Raw genomic sequence first — 25,835 nt, 5'->3', positions numbered from 1 at the left:
CCTAACAAAATGAAGGATGAGAAGAGAGATGATTGCTTTCTGTAAGTACATCAGAGGGGAAAACACCAGGGAGGGAGAGGAGTTATTTAAGTTAAGGACAATGTAGGCACAAGAAGAAATGGATACAAACTGGTCATCAGTAAGTTTAGACTTGAAATTAGATGAAGGTTTCTAGCCATCAGAGGAGTGAAGTTCTAGAACAGCCTTCCAAGGAGAGTAGTGGGGGCAAAAAAACCTAACTTATTTTAAGACTAAGCTTGATAAATTTACGGAAGGGATGGTATGATGAGATTACCTACTATGGCATATGGCCTATCGGTGACTTAGCAAATCTATCCAACGGCCAGAGATGGGACACTAACTGGGGAGGGCTCTGAGTTTCCCAGGTGTCAGGCTGGTGGGTCCTGCCCACATGCTCAGGATCTAACTGATTGCCATATTTGGGGTCAAGAAGGAATTTTCCCCCAGGTCAGATTGGCAGAAGTCCTAGGGGTTTTTTGCCTTCCTCTGCAGCATAAGGCATTGGTCACTTACTGATTTGAACGTGAATAAATGGTGGATTCTGTGCAATGTAAAGTTTTTAAATCAAGATTTGAGGACTTCAGTAACTCAGCCAGAGGTTAGGGGTCTATTACAGGAGTGGGTAGGTGAGGTTCTATGGCCTGCAATATACAGGAAGTCAGACTAGATGATCATGCTTGTCCCTTCTGACCTTAAAGTCCTTGAGTCTATCTACTCTAATCACTAGATTAGATTATAAGCATTTTGGGGCAAGCACTGTCTTTTAGGTATCCACAATGGGATCCTGGTCCATAACTGAGGTAATACAAATAACTAATAGTAGTAATTATTATTAATAATTAATGATTCACTGCTTCTGGTGCAATAAATACATTATGAACATTTACTCAGTCTTCAGGTTAGTGAACTTCTCATTTTATTCTCCTCTCCATGTTTGTAAAACAGACAAAATAGGAGGGTTGGATTAGGAAGGGAAAAGATGAGTTCTCTGAGAGCAATGGATGTGAATGAATCACACCAGAAAAGCAGTAAGTTTGCTGCAGGTACCCCATTTTAGTTCAGAAAACGAACAAAAAAAATCTCAGATGTAAAATCCTCATACAATAAAAATCACATTTAATATAGGATACTTTCTTATTACTAAGATTGTAAACTGCTGGTTTATAGTGAGAACCATGGACAGGTATTGAAGGCTATTTTCATTGTGCTTTGTGAAAATTTTTGTGTTCTACAGTTAAATTCCTGAACATTAGTACTGGGAAGTCTTCTAGGGAAGATGGCATTTCAGAATCTGTCTGAAATATACTGTATCTTTCTTTTCTTTTCCTTTTTTTTTTTTTTGGCATTAATCTAAAATTAATAGAACAACTATGTAGGGCATGTGTCATTATAAATTTTGGTAATGTTATTGTAGTTGGTTGGAGTAAAGTGTATTACAATGTTAGCCTTTGGGATTCAGCTAATTTGGTTCAATATTCCCATTCTGTTTATAACTCGGGTTCTAGGAATTTGATTTATGCTCACACTTAGCCTTCTGTAATACAAAATAATTGTATTTAAGGGGCTTAAAAGGTTGTTGAAGGATGATAGAATTCTGGGAGGTTCCCCCAGCAGGAATTACGTTGACCCCAGAAGGAGTCCTGAAGATTCCCATCAGTGTTTTTTCTCTGTTTGTACTCCCTCTTACTAAATCTTATTTAATAATCACAAATCAAGCAAGTTTCATTTTGAAGATGACAAGGTGCATCTCATTAAGTACAATTATATATAGTGCAAAAAAATTACAAGGAGCTATACTCATTTCCTTGGCATGTCACTGAGAGAACTTTAGTTCTAAATGATCCAGATTTGTATGTTTTTTTTTTCTTCATCTTGAATATGGTATTAGAATTGGGTAAACTTCTATTTCATCTAATTGAATTACACAACATCCTTCAGTTTAGTGAATAACAATAGGGATTACTTAGAAATTCTTCGCCCTAGGGAGCTAGATACATTATGTTTCTTATACTTTACTGTGTGTTGATCCTTTGGATGAGACCTTAAAATTTGAGGCCTGGTTTGCTCCAAGTGACCGGTAAAGAGTCTATGCCTCTTTGGTTTTGCTATGCTGTCCCTTGGTAAAAATCAAATGCAGTTCAGTGTTCTGTATACTGTTATCTTCACTCTGTAGGTGCTTTTCAGAGGTGCTGTATATACATAGTTTCTGAATCTCTTTGGGATCCTTCAAGCTATAAGTTGCTGTTATTGTTAGTGATAAATGCTGCGATTCTATGTTACACCTTGAGCAGAGAACTCACAGCCCTATGGAATAGAGGGTAGACAAAGGAGGCTTTAAGCCACCTTTCTGCCCTCCCTAATATGGGCTACTCTCAGAGCCAGTGCAGCCCCTGATGTAACTTATGCAGCCGGGGCACTTGCCTTAATTTATGGCAACCTCCATGGGCTGTTCTATCAAGGGTGGCATTGCCAAGAATGAAGCCCTCCTGCACCTGGCAGACTCCTGTACCAGGGCCTGTGGAAGTGGCATTGCTCAGAAGGCAGCTTCGACCTGCCCATGTGATGCCTACATCAGGGGAATTGTCCCCTTGCTGGCTCCAGAGCTTTTATGGCTTTTGTACTCTGGCATGGCAGCCGGTTAAATCCCTTGCCTGGCTGCAAGGTTATAGGTTCATTTTGTATTTTTAGATGATGTCGCTACCATTCCAGTGTTTCTTCTGAAGAAATCCACATTGAAGAGAAATTATTTGACCTTTGGACTGCTGGCAGAGGAAGTCTTACAGTGTTTAACATATTTCTACAATTTGAACACAATTAACCCTGCTCCTTCAAATCTTATAGCTTGTATGGTCTCCATCAAGTGTGGTAACATTTCTCATTTGACCCAGTTATGAAAAGTCTATGAATCAATTAATCATTTCAGTTAAAGTTTTAAATTACACCAAAAGAATCCCTATAGGGAACTGCTAATATTTAAGGAGTATTGTAGAGATTATAATTTACTTTACTTGTTTCTTTGGTCTTTCACTGAGCCAATTTTTAGTTTTAAGTATATCAATTTTTTAAACTCGAGTGCGTTATTGAACTCCTTATTTCTTGTAAACAAATTTCACAAATTCTTTTACTTCAGTGAATTAAAACCGCAATATACAAATAAACATGATGATGCTACAAAGCTCTTTTGCACCTGTGGGGGTAGAGGACAGAAATATCAGAGTTCCCCAGGCCTAAAGCCAGCATCAAGAATCATTCTTATTGTTTGGTGCCGAGATGGCCTGTGCTTGGTATAGTTTGTGTTATGGTGGAATCATCACTCAGAAGTTCACTTAGATCCTCTGGTGTCTGTGTTTTTAATTTCAACAGCTTGCCCAGGTTGATTCCAGAGCTGTACACCTTGGTTCTCTCTTCATTCGTGGGCTTACAACTTTGATTATGGCCAATAGTGCCTGTGGCTTTCCAATGAATATGGATGATTTGATGCCCTGGAAGATGTTTGATGGAAAACTTTTTCAAGAGAAATATCAGCAGTCTCACAGAGGGTGTTCTTTGGAGGAGCTCTTGGAGGGCAATGTGAGTATATATACATCCCTTTCAAAAGTCTCACATTCTTACTTGAAAAACTGTACCCATCAATATTTTTTATTTTAAAATGGAGGTTTTCATTGGTCTCATTTTCCCCTCCGCCCGTTCCCCAGTTGACCTCCTCTGCCTGTGGCCCCCATACAAGTAAAATTAATGTTGAGGCTATTGGAGAGGTTAGTTTTATTTTTATTATAGTTTTTTGCTGCTTCAAAAACAATAAGAAAATACAAAATTGGTCGTCTGTTTAAAAAATGAGAATTACAAAATGTGTTGCAGTTTCTGATATTAAAGTATTTCTGAGAACTTCTGCCATAAACATTTCAGAGGAATTCATAAAGGTTCCTTAATAAAGATATTAGAGAAATTATTTTACTGCTTTTTCAGTTTGCTTACTTAGTACATTTGACAGCATTTTGTGTGTAGTCAGTTTAACTGTTTTTCCTTTGTAGCCAATTAGGCCCCAATCTGGAACTGATTATGTGAGTGGACCCCTCCTGTCTTAAGCATGATCCCATACAGGCGTAGGGATTTTACCAAGCTGAGTCAGTTGCAGGAGTGGTATACACAGCCTTATCCAAATCGGCCATTGAAGTCAATGAGAATCTCTTTTTATTTCAATGGGTTTTGGATTAGGCTGAGAGTTTCTCCTGTTGTTTGCGTGCACCTTTCTCACAGCAACAGGGGAGATTAAAGAAATACATTTATATTTTCCTATTTAATTTAAAACTGCAAAAGATTGGCAGGTCACAGACAGGTGGTGGACTAACTAACATATCTACAGTAGGTTTTTTTTTTTTTTTTTTTAAAGACACCTTTTATTGTAGTCTAAACATTCCTTAAGCGAACAGTTCTGTTGTGGAAAAATAGTCAGTCTGTACTCTTGAATATTTAGAGTAGTTTGAATATCTTTTTCTTTTTTTAGTTATGCTACATATATGGCAGAGAGAGCTCCCAGACTAATAAAATAGTTTTCCAACTTTTCAGTTTGAAAGGCAAGGATTCGGACGCATTCCCTAGAGATGCCAGTTTAGCTGTGGACATTGGCAACCCAACAAACTTATGTGATTGGTTGTTGCTGCTATTATAAAGTTAGCTTTATAGATACAATTAGTACTTATTTCCTGGCACAACTTGATGTAGTGCTGGGAGCCAAGATCTTTCAGTATTTATTTCTTAGCAGTCTTCCCATAAGCATCATAAATCTCATCTACTGAGAGTTACAGCATTGTATTCAGAAAATTACTCTATGGGTGATGTTCTGCTATTGAAAAGGTGAAAAAATTGCTCCTTTCTTCATAAGCACTTTCTGAGCTTCTTCTCCCAAAAATGCCTGGGGAGGATTTTAGCATTAATGGGATCTATCTATAGAAACTTGACAGAAAAATAAAGCTACAAATTGTGAACAAAATTGTATCAATAATCAGGTTTGTCAACGCAGAAACTTTGTTAGGAAAATTAACTGAAGCTTTGGGTGAGTTGAACTCCACCAGGAGCTAGTTAAACCTCTCTAGTTAGTCATTGACCATCTTGTCAACCTTTCAACCTTATCAAGTAGCCATTTGGGTCTCCTCTTAGTTACTGAAGGAATTGTTGTCCCAATGAAAATCAGTTCGGTTTGTGAGAATCAGCAGACTAGCTTGTAGGCAGAGAATCCCCACCCTTGCACTCTCTCCTAACCTCTACCACCATTCCAAAAATTTAAAAAAATGGGTAAGTTATTAGGACCTGATCATGTCAAGGTAATTAGTGTCTGAAAAATCTCATTTGAATCAGTGGAAGTTCAGGAAATGCAACACCTTGCTATATTGGGACCTTAGTTAAATGACTTCTATTTGTCCTCTGGACAACTGGACTTTTCCATCAAAACAGGATTCCATAGGATCAAAACAAATCAAGTCTTTTGACTTATATTTCTCCTTTTATCTTTAGTCTAGGTTATATTCTATCAATCAACAAATATCTAAAATATGGCTGAAGTTATTCTGTCAAGTGTTTCTTGGGGTATATGAAGTAAAATGCACAGACTTGATTCTCACTGATTCAGTTTCCATCACTGTAATAAACACGGGCATCTATGCATCAGTCCTTATCAAGTTGCCTTAGCCATCGTTGCCTAAGGTAATGGTTCGGTAGGTCTAGTCAGGTCTGTCTGCAGAGGCAAGACAGTGTAATAGAAAGCAAGGGATGCAAAGCAATTTACAGAGATGAGTGGAGCAAGAAAAGCAAACTTTATTAAGAAAAGGGAGGAAACAAATACCTCCTTCCTCCCCCTCCCCCCAAGAATCCTCCTTCATTATGGAATATTTTTAGCTTTGGTTCGTGAAGAAGACAAACCAAAAGATGCTATGAGGCAGGACTAGCCAAATTCTTTTGATTGCTATTTAGGTGTTATAGTGGTGCTACTCTTGAAAAGAGAAAAAGAACCTACCACAGTCATTGATTTAAGCCCACTGTCTGCAGGGATCTTTGCACATGCAATTCCAGAATCTGAAGTCATTCATTTGCAAGGCTTGCGTGGTAAAGAAAAGAACAATTCAGAGCAGACGGCGAGGGAATGGATTTATCACAGGTTGGCATCATGTTAATTTTACCAGTAACGCCACTATATTGATGATATCTATTACCTTTCAACAATTCCCCAGGCAATTTGTCAATTAAGTAAATCCTGGGAGAACTTGCTGACACTAACTGAAGGAAGAATTTGAGTCAAAGCTTACTGATTTTAGAAAATTTCATGATTTCCCAAACTTAGATGAAATAATATTTACATCCAGTTACACAGCTAATAAAATGTATGTATGCAGTAAATACAATAATGATTACTGTCAGAATAATGACTGTTCTTGTACTTACTGACTAAAGCTATTTCGGTTCTGTAGCAATTAGATGACTCAGGATTTCCCATTCTGCTTTCAGGAAGTGTTCTTCAGGATTAACAGCATTGAAGGGTTTTGAACACACATTTATATTTTTTCACAGCTCAGTCTGTGAATGCTGATGCTTCAAAATACTTTGTAATTATTCTCAGTTTAAAGCTTGAGTCAGCATCAGTTCTAATGACAATTGATGCATTTTAAAATACTTTTACTGCACAATTACTTAGCCTTTGTGCCTATTTGTTGATGAAATGCAGATAATAGAAATGGGCATGGTTCTCTTGATTTTATATGTTATCCACACAACAAGAGGAAAGATTTAATCAAGTCTCAGGCTTTTGATCATATTTATACACAAATGTAAGAAGAATCCTTTCTTTTCCTCCCCACCCTTTGTTTTGTGTTGTTTATGTAAGTGGATGGAAGCTTCTTGATAACCTTGATAAGTGTATGGAGTCTTAAGATATATGTCATGTCCTCTGTACTGGGTGCTTTGGGTTTTTTATTGGTACATCTCTTTTTTCCATTGCCACATTGTTTGGCATTTGGGGGGGTACATGCTTTTCGAAGACCTGATACTGGATATGCAAAAAAGGATGCATGAAAATGGATTAAGATGTCCCTATAAGATCCTCTCATCAATGGCGCAGCAAACCACATTAGCATCTACCATGATTTGTGGATTCATGTTTAACTGTTTCCAATATGATTTAAAGGCTCCAATGTGGACAAAGATTTTTTTTAGACATAGCTGTGTTAACCAAAACTGTGCTATTGACTACCACCATAATAGATTTTCAGCATGGTTTCTAAACACTGTTGTACAGCTTGTAACTATGATGAGTGTGGATAGAAATTGAGCTTTGAGCACATGAACAGAACCGTAGTTAATTATGTCAACTGTGAGAGGGAGGGTGCTAACTAGTTTGGAGAAATTAAAATCACACATGAATATTGTGGCGCTTCTCTTATAAAATGTTATTTCCAAAAAATGCAGAATATGATTTCTCTTTTGTTCATAGAATTGTGTATATAATCAATATCAACTGATAAATATTGTTCCTTAGAAATGCAAGAAGGAGGAAGGGAATGTAGCTTCCAGCAAGCACAAACAACTTCTTTTGTTCCACCGTATCATAGTCAGAACAGAGGATTCCAGTGGAGAGGCCCTCAACCTTACTTTTATGGGTCTGAGGCCCAACCTTCAGGTAAAAAATCAATATAAAAATAAATAGAATTGGCACTGTCAAAGGTATATGACTGTGTCTGTGCCTAAACTTACATCATGTATTTGTACATTATGGTTATGATCCTGTACCCATAGTAATAAATGACAAAACTCCATTGCATCAATGAGATTGGTGTATTAGTATTAGCTGAAGCTAAACCTACAAGTTACATATAGAATTTCGTTATGACCCAGTGTTTTCACTCCTTGTAACTTTTGGAAAAATTCTTCTGTGGGCTGAAAATTCTCATGTTTGGTCTCAGTTGAATTGTTTTAGAAAGTTTTAGTAATTTTCAGTTACCACAATAGCATAGAAGTGTCTAGCTAGTGCCGATAGTTTCAGATCCTAACTCATACCACAATCGAGAAAAGCCCTTGAGCACATGCTTAATGTTAAGATTTAAAGGCAAGTTATGCTCTTTCTTGGTAAGAGTTGACCATAAATCACTTACCAGCAACACCTGTTGGTTGAACACCAAAGGCATTTAAAAGAAGCTAAGGTCAATGCCCCTGGTAGGAAACAGGTTGGGGTGACATTACAAAAAGGAGGGAAAATGTTATCAGGATAAATAATGTGATACCTATTATTAAACCCACAAATAAAATGACAGGTTTCAGAGTAGCAGCCGTGTTAGTTTGTATCCGCAAAAAGAACAGGAGTACTTGTGGCACCTTAGAGACTAACAAATTTATTTGAGCATAAGTTTTCGTAGGCTACATCCGATGAAGTGGACTGTAGCCCACAAAAGCTTATGCTCAAATAAATTTACAAATAAAATGGTTTGGCATGGCCTGCGTGGATGAGGCCAAAACATACGACCTTGCTGAGTAATTTGGTTATAAACAGGATCAAAACTGACCCTCTGTCTTAATGATTCTGTTCTAGGAAGCATGTAATTCAGGGTCCAGCCACACAGGGATCTTATTGCAAAATGTATTCCATAATAACAGCACTGGGTCATGTAAAAACCTGATGCAGTAGCGTTATTAAAACCCAGTTTGGCCTTTTCTACAGAGGTGAAACCAAACCATGTTATAACACTCTCAGGAGACTATTATAACATGATTCTCCAATGTGATCAAATTTCCTATGTATATGTAAAATAGGTTTACTAGAGAAATGAGTCAGGGGTCCTGTGGAAAAAATAGTATGAGATTATGTAAATAAAGACTCAAAATGCATGTTCAAAAGTGGGGGGCAGGAGCAGAATTAAGGTTGCTTGTTTCCTAACTTTTCAGTTTCCAACTTGATAATGTTCTTTTTTAGCTGTGTGTGTGTGTTGTGACAGACCCAGACCAGTGGGGTACAGGAGTCTGGTAGAGGGCAAATATACTGGTCACTGGATGAGTAGTTTTCTGTTCCCTGAGAGACCAGAGCAGGGGCTGCATTAGAGTAATCAGGAACCTGCTAGAACCAGTTAAGACAGGCAGGCTAATTAGGACACCTGGAGCCAATTAAGAAGAAGCTTCTAGAATCAATTAAGGCAGGCTCATCAGGGCATCTGGGTTTTAAAAAGGAGCTCACTTCAGTTTGTGGTGGGAGTGTGAGGAGCTGGGAGCAAGAGGTGCCAAGGAGCTGAGAGTGAGAGGGTGTGTGGCTGGAGGACTGAGGAGCACAAGCGTTATCAGACACCAGGAGGAAGGTCCTGTGGTGAGAATAAGGAAGGTGTTTGGAGGAGGCCATGGGGAAGTAGCCCAGGGAGTTGTAGCTGTCATGCAGCGGTTATAGGAGGCACTATAGACAGCTGCAGTCCACAAGGCCCTGGGCTGGAACCCAGAGTAGAGGGCGGGCCTGGGTTCCCCCCAAACCTCTCAATTGACCGGGATTGTGAGTTCTCCCAGAGGGGAAGGTCTCTGGGCTGTTCCCCAACCCACATGGTGAATGTCTGAGGCAAGAAAATCCACCAATAAGCGCAGGACCCACCAAGATAGAGGAGGAACTTTGTCACAGTGTGTAATGTCATAATTTAAAAAAAAAAAACTGCAAACAACAAAAAATCCATCATGTGGCAACATATAGACACCCTCATGGGTCATCAGCAGAGTTGGAACCTTTAGTTCCACCACTCACACCTCTGCCTCTTGAGCTAATGGCATATCTGATAGGACAAATCATAGAATATCAGGATTGGAAGGGACCTCAGGAGATCATCTAGTCCAACCCCCTGCTCAAAGCAGGACCAATCCCCAACTAAATCATCCCAGCCAGGGCTTTGTCAAGCCTGACCTTAAAAACCTCTAAGGAAGGAGATGGGCTCGCAGGCTGGTGCCCCACCTCCCTAGGTAACACATTCCAGTGCTTCACCACCTTCCTAGTGAAAAAGTTTTTCCTAATATCCAACCTAAACTTCCCCCAGTGCAACTTGAGACCATTACTCCTTTCTCTGTCATCTTGTACCACTGAGAACAGTCTAGATCCATCCTCCTTGGAATCCCCTTTCAGGTAGTTGAAAGCAGCTATCAAATCCCCCCTCATTCTTCTCTTCTGCAGACTAAATAATCCAAGTTCCATCAGCCTCTCCTCATAAGTCATGTGCTCCAGCCCCCTAATCATTTTTGTTGCCCTCCGCTGGATTCTTTTCAATTTTTCCACATCCTTCTTGTAGTGAGGGGCCCAAAACTGGACACAGTACTCCAGATGAGGCCTCACCAATGCTGAGTAGAAGGGAATGATCACGTCCCTCAATCTGCTGGCAGTGCTCCTACTTATACAGCCCAAAATGCCATTAGCTTTCTTGGCAACCCTTGGGGCACTTCGCTTGATACCGGCTGCCAACTAGACATCGAGCTGTTGATCACTACCCATTGAGCCCGACAATCTAGCCAGCTTTCTATCCACCTTATAGTCCATTCATCCAATCCATACTTTTTTAACTTCCTGGCAAGAATACTGTGGGAGACCGTAGCAAAAGCTTTTGCTAAAATCAAGGTATATCGCGTCCACTGCTTTCCCCATATCCACAGTTTTCTCATCATAGAAGGCAATTAGGTTACTTAGGCATGATTTGCTCTTGGTGAATCCATGCTGACTGTTTCTGATCACTTTCCTCTCCTCTAAGTGCTTCAAAATTGATTCCTTGAGGACCTGCTCCATGATTTTTCCAGGGACTGAGGTGAGGCTGACTGGTCTGCAGTTCCGCGGATCCTCCTCCTTCCCTTTTCTAAAGAGCAGGTTGTCATCCTCTGTGTGGAACAGCACTAGGGGGATGAGATATACATTTTGCTAGTGGGTTTCGCAGATATTTGCTGACAGCAGAGAAATGGTGAGACTCAAGAATGCTGGGTGCCATTCCAGGCTCTGGAGGGAGGGGAGAGTGCTCCTGTTCCTCCCCATCCAGGCTTCTTGTCCCATTCTCCTTACCTACCCAGTCCCAGTCCTCGGCCTTTTTTTCCTTGTCTTTTTGCCTAGCCAGTTCTAGTCTTCCTCTCCAAACTCACTGTCTGAGTCCGAATCTCCCTCTCACTTCCAGTCTTTCCTCCTCCCCACACCCAGTCCTAGTCTCCTTGCCCAATCAATCCCAGTCTCCCTTCCCCTGATATTCCTAGCCTTTCCTCCCAGCCTTCTAGCTAAGACAATCACAGTTCTCACCCTTTCATGCCCCCCAAATCCCAGGCTCACCAGACTCCTTATCTCAATCTACTCCTGTCCATCCCTCTGTCTGACTTTTGTCTATTTGGTGTTTGAATAATCATCTGCGTTCCCTCTCCACGCTGTCTGGGTGGCAACAGGAGAGACAGACTCCCTGCTCTCAGGCTAGTGCCCCACTCCTGGCCCAGGGCAGCCATTACAGGGAAAGTCGAGCTTTGCCCCTGCAGTCCTAGGCTGGAGGAAGCATGTTCAGTTGCTCTGTGGGGATGGCACATGCACAGTTTGGTCACCTTAATTCAGCTCCCTTGTGTGTATGTATTATAGTACAGTCTTTAATTACATAATCACATTAGAAATTAGAGATGGAGGAAGTAGCTTTTTCCATACAGCCCTTGTGCATGGAACACCCATTTTTAGCTAATACACTATTATTGTCTCTTCATTCAAATGCTCCTGAAGACCCATTTCTGCCTACAATAAGTCAATAAAGTTATTAAGCATAGCATAGAAGTGCCTCATAGTCTTTAATCTCAAAACACCCCTGTATTATCCCACCTGTAAAATGAACTAAGGCACAGAAAGACTAAATGGCTTGTCCAAGGTCACACAGGGAGTCAGTAATGGAGCATGGATTTGAACCCAGGTCTCCCAAAGGCACAGGCTAGCACCCAAACCACAGCACCATCTTTCCTCTATATAATACCTATTGAATCCATTCAGTCTTTCTTCCTACACGTAGGGGTTTTCCCTGCAGTACATGTTCTATTGCAGGGGTCGGCAACCTTCCAGAAGTTGTGTGCCAAGTCTTCATTTATTCACTGTAATTTAAGATTTCGTGTGCCAGTCATACATTTTAACCTTTTTAGAAGGTCTCTTTCTATAAGTCTATAAAATATAACTAACCTATTGTTGTATTTAAAGTAAATAAGGTTTTTAAAATGTTTAAGAAGCTTCATTTAAAATTAAATTAAAATGTAGAGCCCTCCGGACTGGTGGCCAGGACCCTGGCAGTGTGAGTGCCACTGAAAATCAACTCGCGTGCTGCCTTCAGCACGCAAGCCATAGGTTGCCTACCCCTGGTCTATTGTATTGTCCAGTCTAGTTTTAGATCCCATATTTGCAGATTTGTGTTGGCCATACAGTTATACATAAGTATAATTCAGGTGCTAAAATTGCAGCTCACAGGATATGTCTACACATCAATTAAACATCCGCAGCTGGCCTGTGCCAGCTGACTCAGGATCCCGGGGCTCAGTCTCCAGGGATGTTTCACTGCTGTGTAGACTTCTGTGCCTGCGCTGGAGCCTGAGCTCTGGAACCCTCCCACCTCAGAGGGTCCTAGAGCCTGGGCTCCAGTCCGAGCCCAAAGGCTACACAGCAATGAAACAGCCCCGCAGCCTGAGCCCCTGAGTCAGAGGGACCGAGTTCTGCTGGCGTTGGTGGGTGCTTGACCCCCTCTGTCCCCAGTGTCACCCCGACTCCACCCCTGCCCCACCCCCATTCCAACCCCTTCCCCAAAGTCCCCGCCCCAACTCTGCCACCTCCTTGCCCCTATTCCAACCCCTCCTCCAAATCCCCACCCCAGCACCGCCTCTTCCCCGCCTCCTCCCATGAGCGCGCCACGTTCCCATTCCTCCCCCTCCCTTCCAGAGATTGTTACGACACGAAACAGCTGTTTTGCGGCGGTAAGCACTGGGAGGTAGGTGGGGACGCGGCGCACTCAGGGGAGGAGGCGGAGGCGGGGAGGGGAGCTTGGCTGCCGGTGGGTGCAGAGCACCCACTAATTTTTCCCCGTGGGTGCTCCAGCCCCAGAGCACCCACGGAGTCGGCGCCTATGTCACAAGCCCGAGTCAGCGGGCATGGGCCAGCAGCTGGTGTCTAATTGCTGTGTAGACATACCCATAGAGTTTTGAACTGAAGGTAGCTAACTGCCCTCCTCTTTAATTTAGAGATGTAGCTAACGGAGACTATGGGTCCCAGCAAGCAATGCACCATCCTGATCTCAGGGCAATCATTCAGTTTAAGAGAGAATGTTGCATGATGGTAGTAATAGTCTCAGTGGATCACACCTCCATACTAAAGTCAGCCACAGGCTACTCTGTTTTTCACATATTTGGTGTGAGCTGCAGGCTCCCAAGGTGTACACAAAGCAGTATTTAGTTGAACAAATCTTGGGCACCCTAGATATGGTCTCCATCTACTCTGGGTTGGGAATTGTGCTACCTGTATTGTTTTGTTGTTGTTGAGTTTACTGTTTAAAAACACACAGTTTAAAACTGAAGCTGTTGCTAAATTTGCTTTAAAGATAGTTTGACCCCATTCAACTAAGTTAGCCTAAACCAGTTTTAAACTATGTATAAAACCATTTTAGGTACCAGAGTTTCTAGTTTCATGTAGACAGAGCCACATGGCATATTTCCAAACAAAACTTCATTAATTGTTAAGATTGCAAATGTGATTCAAAACAGGACACGCTGTACCTTTCCACACATCACTAAAAATAAACAAAACACTGAGAACTATAGAAATCACAAGCGAAGGATACATGAACAATTCTGTCACTAACCTCAGTACTCTTACTAATAAACAGAAAAATTCTCATTGATCAGCATGCAAACCACTATTCAAACAACCTTAATTCTATCCCTGTGCAAAACACAATTAACAAAATCTAAATCAAACTTATCTGTCCATTACTCAACTCTTTCGTAACAGCATATACAGTCTTCAGTAGCTTCCTTTTATTCATACAAGGGTTATACACAGTCTGACCTTTTATGCATTCACTACAGTTTTCTGTCTTATTTGTGTCTCGCCCTGACTGTACAATTTTATTATGTATAGTGACTCTTGCACTGGTATTGGGAAGCTTGTCTAAAGAAATAGAAAAGGCCATTGCCTCAGTGAGCCAAAGATGTGGGAAAGGGAATTGAGAGTAGAGCTAGACAACATTTTTCACCTCAATAGTTTATTCACTGAAAAATGCAGTTTCAGGCCAACCAAAGGAATTCTTTGCAAATTTGTGTCAAGTTCATCAAATAGTTTTGACCTAACCAAAAACATCAAAACTTTTTGTTAATGTTGAAAAATTTTGCTGTGACTGTCAGACGTTTTGACAAAAGCAAGCCAAGGATCACAAAATGAGGAAGTGCCCACTTCCCTCGTAAGCTTTAGCCCAGTGGTTATTAACCAGCACTCACCTGGGATGTGGGAGACCCAGGTACAGTTCCCCCCCTTTGCCTGCTGTGGAGAAGGAATTTGAACTTGGGTCTTTCCTCATTGTAGGAGAGTGTGCTAGCCACTAGGTTATGGGATATTCTGGCATGGACCTTTCTCATTCTCTTGAAGTTGTTTCACTTTTTATAAATAATTAAGTAGTCTTTGGAGCAGGGACTTGAACTTGGGTCTGCCACATCCTAGGTGAATGGCTGAATTGCCACTATGAACGGCAGTGGATCGTTATTGGGCCAGGGAAAGAGAGTGAGAATGAGTCTATAGCCTGGTAGTTAAGACACTCACCTGTGCAATCTCAACAAATCACATTCCAGAACATGCAACAGCTGTACTGCAGGTCCTTAGTTTATAGCATGATTTTGTAAAATGTTTTATGACGTAGTTAAATCTTGTCAACATTAGCCAAGGCCACCACCATGGTAATGTCTTGCTCACAAGAATTGTTTAAACATTCTTCCGGCTAACACAGTTTGAACTGTAGGACAACGAGATCTGATTGTACTTCATTACTGAAGTAAGGGCTGGTCTTCACACAGTTTTTATACTGTTCTGCCTACAGAAGCCTATATAGTTTAAGTAGTACAGTCCCCTACAGTGGGTGCAGTTGTACGGATATAAAGGTGCTTATTATGTCAGTATTACTCACATTTAGGATAAAATTGAGATGTAGATTAAAGGAATACAAAAACTGTAGATAAGTCCTAAGTATCACATTGTCCTTTCCTTAACTGGTACAACCTAGTCTGCGGACCGTACTGTATGTCCATCTACAGTTCCAAGTAATTGGTTGCATTAGTATTAAAAGTGAAGATTTATGCAGATAGCTGGCATAGTGTCTTTAAGAAGAGCAAGTCCACCATTAACTTTAGCCACCTAAATTTAAAAAATGTTGGCCTTCATTGAATACCAACTGAATTATTTTGAAGTGGATGTAGAATAAGAAATAGTGAGGTGTTGTGGCAGCAACAGAGGGGAAAATGTTCTTTTTTCAAAATGCACCTTAATGGGTTATTTCTTAAATACTATCATCAGTAAGTTATTTTCCTGCTTGAATGTTAAGAGGAAAATATTTTATTTCCCCTTCCACACTCCAGGTAGAGGACATCGAGACCAGAGGAGACATCGAGGCCAGAGGAGAAGGTTCCAGCTTGCTCCCCGGTAAATAATAGAACTACAATGATTGCAGAAGGTCTACAATGAGTTTGAATGAGAGGATAATATTCCTCCCACAGATAGCATCTTTACCTACAAAAGCCAGGATTCAAGGGGCTTTACAGAGTGGCTGAGCAACTGCAGCTTCCAATGATTTCACCCAAGCTGTGGGTGCTCAGCCTATTATGTCCTTTCCACACTAAGATTGAGCTAACTTTATTTGCAGAATGGTTTCACTAACTACTGTAAAATCAGTGTTGGGGGACCTGGTTACTGCTTGGCACTATCCAATTATGGTTAAAAAACACAGAATCCCATTTACACAGGCAAGTCCAAATCAAGTTTTAACAGTGCTAGAGCACTCATATAATGTAAGTAGATCTTCCCAATATAGTTTTACATTGCAGACGAGAACATAGTGTGGCCTCATTAAGGACAGTGTACAGTACATATGCTGTGTCAGTTCTTGAATTAGGAGGCTACTGTTGGTTATGCCATACTCTTCTTACTGTAGCCCGCTGAAAAAGTTGGAACATGACATCACTTTTTTTAAACTTCACTTACCAGTGAAATACTGGTACTTACTTCCCTGCTGGAATGCATTGCTGACTTATAAGTGCCAACAGCACTTCCTTGCCGCTTAGGAGGACAACAACTCTGCATATGCAGGCTATTTCCAAATCTTATCATGTCTGCTTCCTAAGTATTTCTGAGATCATCCTTTTCTTTCTGTCTAGACAACTAAAATTCTCATCCAGGCCCTTATTAACTTCAGAATTAGAGTTCTTCAAGTGATGGTACCTCTATTGTATTCCTCTGTAGGGTTACACACATGCACCATGTGCCCAGAGCCAGAGAATTTGAAAGTAGTGTCTGTTGGTCTGGGCTTGCACCCTGGTTCACCTCTTGCCTCCGTCCGAGGGGATAGAGGGTAGGGTGGACCAACCATCCTTCCATTTCCTTCTCACAACCACATGGTCCCGGTCAGAACCTCCAGTGTCTGTAGCTTTAGCTTCGTCCTCCATAATAAAAAGAAGTAGATTTAGCTTTGTAAATAGTTTTAACAGGTTTTTATAGTTTAGCGTTTTATATATCTCTTAGTGTTTAGATGTAGTCTCTTTAGGGTACAAGGGGGTAGGGAGGTTTCCCTATTCGGGTACTGGACCATGCCCAGGAATCCAGACTTCAAACCCTGCGCTTCCTGCCTGTGATCCTTCTCGGTGAGTAATGACCACCAGCGTGGCCTCTACTGCCTTGGGGAATCCCACATTGCAGCAAGGTGCAGTATCTGCATACCTGAGAAGGACGGAACTTTGTCTCTGCAAATGCAGATACATTTTATTTTATTTTACAGCACAGTTTCAGTGATGGAAATGTAAGCCATGCATGCTCAGTGTGGCACTCTGTCCCCCTTGGGTGGTGGCCCTGCGCAACTACATGCAGGACGCCAAATCATCACATTAGACAGCACCAAATCCCCATTTTTTGTTTTTTGCTTGACAAGTTTGTTTGTTGTTTTTATTTTGATTTTTGCTTGTGTCTTTGGGGCAGGGAGGGAGGACCAAAAGCATTTTCCATCCTAGGTGACAAAACACATAGGACTGGCTCTGGCTAAGACAGCTGAGGTTTTTTTAGACCAGGCAGTAGAGGCTGATGCATGAAGATCCAGAGACCCACCCAAGGACATCAGTGTTACGTAAATATTTCTTTTAACAACCAAATGAATTAATTTTGGATAGAGCAATACCAGTAATTACTAAATAAATATATAATGACGGAGCACATAACAGTGTTACCAACACCATAAGGTTGTATACTGGTTAACTGATATTGCAAGTACTATCCTGAAGCTTTTTTTTTTTTTTCAATTTATGGAAGAAAATGTTTGTTTTGGAATTCACATAAACATATTTTCTTAAATTTTCCACTTGCCTACCCAGTCAGTGTAAAACAGTTGGGGGTACTTAATTGCTGCCTTCAGGGAAAAACATTAAGTAGTAACCATAAAAATTCTTCATTAAAAAATGAAGCATACAAATTGTATCCAGAAGCAAAAATCCCTTAAGTGTCAACAACACTGTGGTCATATAGAAAATGGGTGAAGAGTTAAAAACTGGTTATCTCATTGATGGTCTGTAGCCCAATAACTTATCTGAAAATTGTCTTCATCCATGTCATCTTCAACTGCTTGATATTTTCCTTAGCTTTCTCATAATCTTTGGATTACATTGGCTCAAGAGGATGTTTATTAAACTAACTGATAATCATTCTTTTCCATTTATATATTTTGGAACCACTCTGTCTTTATTTTTGTATTGGAACATTTTCAGTACATTAAGATGTATAGTAATCTCCCTTTGCGTTAATGAAGAGGCTGTTGCAGTTACTTGGATATTCCTTGATGATCCATATCATAAATTTTGTTGAGAAGTTTTCCATCCATCAAGCAAAGGAGTTCCCTTCCTATGTTTTAGGTCTTATAAGAATTAATAATTTAGTCACTGACCATATTAAACACAGCAGTCCTTGACCTGACTCTTGATAAACAGCCATTGATTCGGAGACCGAGAATGCATAGCTCAAGGTTCTGTCCTGTTTTCAATCCCTATCTAGTATTGAAATAAGAACAATATTTTTTCCAAATTGTTTATCACTGGTATCTTCCCAAATTCTATGAAGCAGCATGAAAATATCTTGCTTACAGTTCTGACAGTTTTGTATTTTTGTCATATGTATATTTAGCTACTGCCACAGCTTCCATGTATTATTTTAGGCCCCAATCCAGAAGTAGACTTTTCAGGGTCAGACTTCCAATGAAGTCAGGGGGATACCCCATTGGCAGACCCTTGCACCTGCACGGAGTCAATTGCAAGACCAGGGTCTTAATGTTAATCATTTGTATGGAAAGCTCTGGACCCAGATTATTTTCTCTTTAATTTCTGTTAGCTTTTTACCTATCTTGTTCTTATCTCCTTTGATGCCAGTATTTTCTTACTATCATCATCAACACTGCTTTTACTAGCAAAGCCACTGCATCTGATATGTGTTTCTTGTTTTAAGTATAGTTTTGCAGATAGTTTTTATATCCAGGATCTGTTTTGCAGATGATGATAAAAATAAATGTTTAGTTAACCTAAGCTCCCAAAGCAGGGACTAGATTCTATAGTATTTACTCTGGCGCTGAAGCCAAGAGAAGTTTTGACTGGGTAAGGATTGGATGACAGATAGTTAACTGGATTAATGATACATAGATTTTTAAGGCCAGAAGTGACCATTATGATCATTTAGTCTAACCCGTTCATAACATAGACCATAACATTTCATTCTGCATTAAAAGCATAATTTCTGGCTGAGATAGGACATTTTATTTTATTTTTAAAAATGATGTCCAGTCTTGATTTAAAGACTTCAAGAGATGAAGAATTCACCATGTTCCTAGGTAAATTGCTCTACTGATTAATTATCCTCATTGTTAAAAATGTGTGCTTTTTTCCCAGTCTGAATTTGTCTAGTTTCAGCTAGAACTTGTTAAACCTTTTTCTGCTAGAATAAAAAGCCCCCTACTATCTATGTAATCTCTCCATGTATTTACTTATAAACTGTGATCAAGTTACCTCTTCATTTTTTTGCTAAGCTAAATAAAGCTAAAGATCCTGTTGATACTCTTAATATCATCATACCTTTATTCATCTAATCCCTGAGGAAATACAGTTTCTCCTTTAAACAGTAATGGTATAGCCATAGAATCATGGAAATGTAGGTCTGGAAGGAACCTCAAGAGGTCATCTAGTCAATCCTCCTGAAGCTGAGGCAGGATCAAGTATACCTAGACCATCCCTGACAGGTGTTTGTCTAACCTGTTCTTAAAAACCTCCAATGATGGGGATTTCACAGCCTGCCTCGGTAAACTATTCCAGTATTTAACTATCCTTATCATTAGAAAGGTTTTCGTAATAGCTAACCTAAATCTCCCTTGCTGCAGATTAAGCCCATTACTTCTTGCTTTACCTTCAGTGAAGGTGGAGAACAATTGATCACCATCCTCTTTATAACAGCCCTTAACATATTTGAAGACTGTTATCAGGTCCCTGCTCTGTCGTCTTTTCTCAAGATTAAACATACCCAGTTTTTTTATGCCTCATAGCTCAGGTTTTCTAAATCTTTTATCATTTTGTTGCTCTCCTCTAGACATATTTCCTAAAGTGCAGCACCTGAAACTGGACAACGAACTCCAGCTGAGGCCTCCCCAGTACCGAGGGGAGGAGAATTACCTCCTTTGTCTTACATGCGACACTCCTGTTAATGCATTCCAGAATGATACTAACCTTTTCCACAACCGCATCACATTGCTGTCTCCTGTTCAGTTTGTGCTCCACTATGCCCCCCAGATCCTGTTCAGCAGTACTACCACCTAGTCAGTTATTCCCTGTTTTGTATTTGTTCGTTTGATTTTTTCCTTCCGGAGTGTAGTACTTTGCACTTGTCTTCATTGAATGTCGTCTTGTTGATTTCAGACCAATTCTCCAATTTATCAAGGTTGATTTCAATTCTAATCCTGTCCTTCAAAGTGCTAGCAACCCCTCCTTGCTTGGTGTCATCCACAGATTTTAGAAGCATAATCTCCACTCCATTATCCATGTTATTTTTAATGAAAGTATTGAATAATACCAAACACAGGACAGATGCCTGTGGATCCCACTAGATACATCATCCCAGTTTGACAGCGAACCATTGATAGTTACTCTTTGAATTTTCCAAACAGTTGTGCGCTCACTATATAGTAATTTCATCTAGACCACATTTCCGTAGTTGAGAACATCATGTGGCACTGTGTTAGAAGCCTTACTAAATTCAAGATAAATCACGTCTACTGCTCCCCTGCGTCCACTAGGCCAGTAACTCTGGCAAAGAAGGAAATTAAGGTGATTTGGCATGATTTCCTCTTGACAAATCCATGTTGGCTGTTGCTTTTCACCCTATTATTCTCTAGGTGCTTACAAATTGATTGATTGATAATTTGTCCCGGTATCGTCCCAGGTATGGAAGTTAGTCTTACGCCTTGTCTGCACTTAATATTTGGATTGAGATACCTACGGCATCAGGAGGTGTGAAAAATCCATACCCCTGAGCACTGAAGCTGTGCTGACCTAACCCGCAGTGTAAATGCAGCAAGGTCAATGGAAGAATGGTTCCGTTGACCTTGCTACTATCGCTTGGGGAGGTGGCTTTACCTACCATGGCAGAGAACCCCCTTCTATTGCTGTATGCTCTCTCTACCTACAGGATTATGCTGGCCTAGCTATGCCACTATAGTCCCCATAATGTAGACATGGCCTGACTAGTCTATTATTCCCTAGCATCTCTTTGTTCCCCTTTTTAAAGATAGCTACTATGTTTGCCCTTCTCCAGTCCTCTGGGACCTCATCCTTCCTCCATGAGATCTTGAAGATAATTGGTTCTGAGATTGCTTCAGCTAGTTCCTTAAATTTCCTCGTGTTAATTTGGTCAGACCTTGATGACTTGAATACAACTAACTTATTAAAATATTCTCTAACGTGTTCTTTCCCTGTTCTGGCTTGTGTTCCTTCCCCTTTGTTGTTATTAATTGTGTTAGGTGTCTGGTCACAATTAATCTTTTTAGTAAACACTGAAGCAAAATAGCCATTAAACACCTCAACCTCCTTGGATTTGTCTGTTATTAGCTCTCCTTCCACTAAATAGTGGTTCTTCACTTTCCTTTGTCTTTTTTGCTCCTTATGTATTTATAGAACCTCTTCATATTGCCTTTTATGTCCCTTGCCAGGTGTAACTCATTTTGTACCTTAGTCTTTCTGTTCTTTTGTCATCATCTTTAGCAATTTGTCCATGTCTTCAATTTTTATAGGATTCCTTTTTCATTTTCAGGTCATTAAAGAGCTCCTGATAGAGCTATATTGACCTCTTCTTCCCATCTTTCCTTTGCTTTGGGGTAGTTTGCTGTTGTGCCTTTAATAATGTCTCTTGAGAAGCTGCCTGAACTCCTTTTCCCCTTAGATTTTCTTCCCATGGGACCTTACCTACCAGTTCTCTGAATTTGTTAAAGACTGTTTTTTTTAAGTTCATTGTATTTATTCTACTGCTCTCATTCCTTCATTTCTTTAGAATAATAACATCTATTGTTTTATGACCACTTTCAGCCAAATGGCCTTCAACCATCAGATTCTCAACCAATTCCTCTGTTAGTCAGAATCAATTCTAAAATGGCTGCCCCCCAGTTACTTCCTCCTTCTTCTAAAATATTACGTCCTCAGCACATGCCAAGAAATTTGTGTATTGCTGTATGTTTTCCAACAGAACTCTGGTTAGTCAAAATCCTCCATTACAACCAGGTCTTGTGTTTTGGATATTTCTGTTACTAGTTCTAGAAATGTCTCGGCCACCTCCTCCTGATTTGATGGTCTATGGTAGACCCCCGCCCTACCGGGACATCACCCCTGTTTTTTCCCCCTTTTATCTTGACCCAGAGACTTTCAATTGGTCTGTTTTAAAGCAAAAGAAATGATAATATCCAGCAAGTACGATAACAATGAGAGCAACATTTTCCTATGGATGTTTGAAAAATCTTTGGGAAGTTATAGAACATCCTGAATCCTTTGTTGTTGTTGTTATTAATAATAATATTTATATTTTAAGTCCCGTAGACTGTCACTAAAATCCAGGCAATAATTCCATAAAACTGATCACCTAACATGACTTTTACATTAGTCATATAAAGCTTGTTGGTATTAAAGAGACTTATGCTTCTCCTTTCCTTTCTCCAAATATACTACAGTTTATTTAGAACAGTTTGAGAGAATCAAGGTAATTGCTAATCAGCCATTAGATGCTTTTCTGATTACATGTGGCCTAGTCATCTTCTTTTATGAAAACCTCTCTATATAAGGTCATCACTGAAGGATGAGTAAAAATATTAAACTCATAGTCAGACTAATGATTATACTATAGATGTCAGTAAAAACTGCCACAAGGAATCTTACATTAATCCACTCTAGTCTGTAAATACTGTAGGTTGTATTTTAAGGAAACGGCCCAGCTGTGTGCTAAAGGCCGCCCAGTCCCCCACCCAGAGCTCTGCTCCGGGCCCAACTCTGTGGAGGGGTCTCTGGGTGGGCGGTGTTGGGTATAGGATCTGTGGGGGGGGAGGAGAGGGTTAGAGGGGAACGTGCTGTGGTTTTCAACCTGCGGCCCAGGTAACACAGTTGAGAACCACTGCACTAGTGGGATTTCTAAATCCTATCTGCTTCTTTAAGCACCTAAGTACCTTTGAAATTCTGGGTCCAAAACCCTTTTGAAAAAGAGACTAAGAGCTTGTCTACATTTAAAACGCTACAATGGTACAGCTGTGCCACTGTAGCGCTACAGTGTAGATACTACCTTTGCCTACGAGAGGGATTCTCCCATTGACAGAGAGGTGATAGGTAGGTCGGTGAAAGAAGTCAACCTAGCACCGTCTACACGGGGATTTAGGTCGGCTTAACAACGCCACTCAGTGGGGTGGATTTTTCATACCCCTGACCGACTTAGTTAAACCAACCTAATTTTCTTCTATAGACCAGGCCTTAAACTCCTAAGCATTTTTGAAAAATTTACCCTAAATACTCTTTGGAATTTTAAACACACTTGTATTCATTTTGTATGGCCACAGGAGCAGTTTGTTTGCTATGTCTTTTCACAGGGATTTTTATTATTTGAAATTGTTTACATGTTGATACTTGTGTCTTGCTTAGTCCATCACAGGCTGTTTATATTTTAGATGGCCCAGATGACTTTGTCCTTGACTGGACCTGAATGAAAAGTGATAAGAAGACAAGATATGTTTTTATAAAATACTATACATTGAATATAATAAAAATCATTTCAGTATTGCTATTGTACCATCAAAAAATGATGTCAAATTGAATACACATTTTAAAATTGGTGGTGGGAAGGATTTAATTACAAACACATTACCCTGACTTCACTCAGAATTTCCAATCCCATTTAATTTTGTACCTCTGATATTTCTTTTTTCATTACTAATTTAATGTTTATAAGAGTATGTGTTTGTGTTCTGAGGCAAATTTTGAATTATTTAATTCCCAGTACCACAGTGATGGGCCCTTTACAAAAGCCTAAGGTAGACAGTTATGAAGTCTAATAGTAAAGGAAATGTGTACAGAAACAGAGGCCACCTTTATGTGGTGAAGGAGCTAGAGGAAATCTAAAGTAGTAAAGATGTGAGTGAGCCTAAGAATATGTCTATACTGCAATTAGACACCTGCGGCTGGCCTGTGCCAGCTGACTCGAGCTTGGGCTAAGGGTTGTTTAACTGTGCTGTAGACATGTGGACACAGGCTGCAGCCCAAGCTCTGGGGCCCTCCCACCTTACAGGCTCAAGCCCAAGCCCGAACGTCTACACTGCTATTAAACAGCCCTTAGCCCGAGCCTCGCAAGCCCACATCAACTGGCATGGGCCAGCTGTGGGCTTTTAATTGCAGCATAGACATACCCTAAAAAGTCATCCCAACCAAGTGCAGATAAACCTTTATGGCACATATACACACATTCTATGTATGCCACTTCTTTTACAGAAAAAGTATTTTAGAAGTATTTAAGATAGCTTTAAATACAAAAAATGTGTTTTTTAAAGTATCTATCTGCCTGTAAAGTCAGGTGGCTCAAAGGAAGAGGAAAATTATAGCTAATACATTTCAGAAATCTTTAAAAATACCTTTAAGTTCACTCATGTCTTTTCTAGACACAAAACTGTTCACAGCTTTAAAGTCTCATTCTTAGATCTTCCAGAGCAAAAATGAGTGCTGTGTCTCTATTGGGAAACCTAGTATTTCCCTTTTCAGTTGTGTAATGGTCCCATTTCTAGCCCTTCGCAGTACTATATATCAAACCTTAAACCAGTCATTGACCGAGAAGAAAATATTGCTCATCCTGGGCCTGGGGCCTCTGTAGTTTTGGAGGACATTCCAAACGGGGGGGAGGGGACAAAACAAATATTTCTCATATAAATTCATTTTTTGTCAGCTATTTGAAGCACAACAGTTGAAATGATTTTACCACATGTGTGTAGAATGCTCAAAATGGTCCAACCAGATATAGATTAGTGGACAGTGCACAGGTGTGGCAACCAATCATGTACCATAAATTAATTTCTCACAGGCCTACAATTTGTCATATGGATTTCCCTATTACATAAAGGGTAGTGCATATAGAATGTGTGGGCGTATATTGTAGATTAAATCTGTGTGTACAAATATTTGACATGAAGAAAAACATACATTCTTCTTGTATCTCAAAGAATAGGTTTATTTCTAATGTTAAGGATTATTAACAAATTAATTCCATAGCTACTGTAGAAGTTTGTTATCCTTATGGTACAATGATTACAGATTAGTAGTTGCTAGTTTTTAGTTAATTCTAGTACTAGTTAGCTCTGTTGCTGTCATGCCTTAGGTCTTGTGCAGATGTCTACTTTTGAGCCAACTATCCATCGAGTTTTTCCCATCTAATCTCTGAATTCTCTAAACATAAACATGCTGTCATTTGTACATAATGTGGTACTATGATTTTCTCATATGTATTTTATTGTCTGAAATACAATAAATGTACTGTGACATAAATACAACGCAGCTAAATAAATAATTGACAATAGCCCAGCATTTTTAATTCTATTAAAAAAAAACTGATGCTGATTTCACTTTGTTTAAATATGACACTATTTTTGTCCAATTTGCTTCCTGAGGATGATATGATTATGGGTGGGGCAGTCCTGCCATATTTTCCTACCAGCTATTCACTTTATTTTTAAATGTACTACCTGCTATTTATTCAAACCTTTTGGGAGAATGTAGAAATGTGGGCATATTCAAAGATCACTAGTTTCAGGAACCTCATTATATGCAATGTGACAGGTTTCAGAGTAGCAGCCGTGTTAGTCTGTATCCGCAAAAAGAAGAACAGGAGTACTTGTGGCACCTTAGAGACTAACAAATTTATTAGAGCATAAGCTTTCGTGGACTACAGCCCACTTCTTCGGATGTGGGCTGTAGTCCACGAAAGCTTATGCTCTAATAAATTTGTTAGTCTCTAAGGTGCCACAAGTACTCCTGTTCTTCTTTTT

General features: G+C 40.0%; 1 protein-coding gene across 1 annotated transcript in view; it reads left to right on the top strand.

Moving 5' to 3' along the window:
* FAM120B (family with sequence similarity 120B) overlaps positions 1-25,692 on the top strand; it is a 90,254-nt gene extending 64,562 nt beyond the window's left edge. The window contains exons 7-11 of the mRNA XM_034765165.1: positions 3,385-3,591; positions 6,064-6,172; positions 7,547-7,687; positions 15,625-15,688; positions 23,475-25,692. Coding sequence (XP_034621056.1) covers positions 3,385-3,591; positions 6,064-6,172; positions 7,547-7,687; positions 15,625-15,688; positions 23,475-23,487 — 534 coding nt within the window. The 3' untranslated portion in view covers positions 23,488-25,692. The remainder of the gene's footprint in view (positions 1-3,384; positions 3,592-6,063; positions 6,173-7,546; positions 7,688-15,624; positions 15,689-23,474) is intronic.
* The last annotated feature ends 143 nt before the right edge of the window (positions 25,693-25,835 follow it).

Source organism: Trachemys scripta, chromosome 3 (assembly GCF_013100865.1).
Source record: "Trachemys scripta elegans isolate TJP31775 chromosome 3, CAS_Tse_1.0, whole genome shotgun sequence".
NCBI classification, from domain to species: Eukaryota; Metazoa; Chordata; order Testudines; family Emydidae; genus Trachemys; species Trachemys scripta.
The sequence above is the reverse complement of the archived record's forward strand: the minus strand, read 5'-3'. Positions and strand labels throughout refer to the sequence as shown.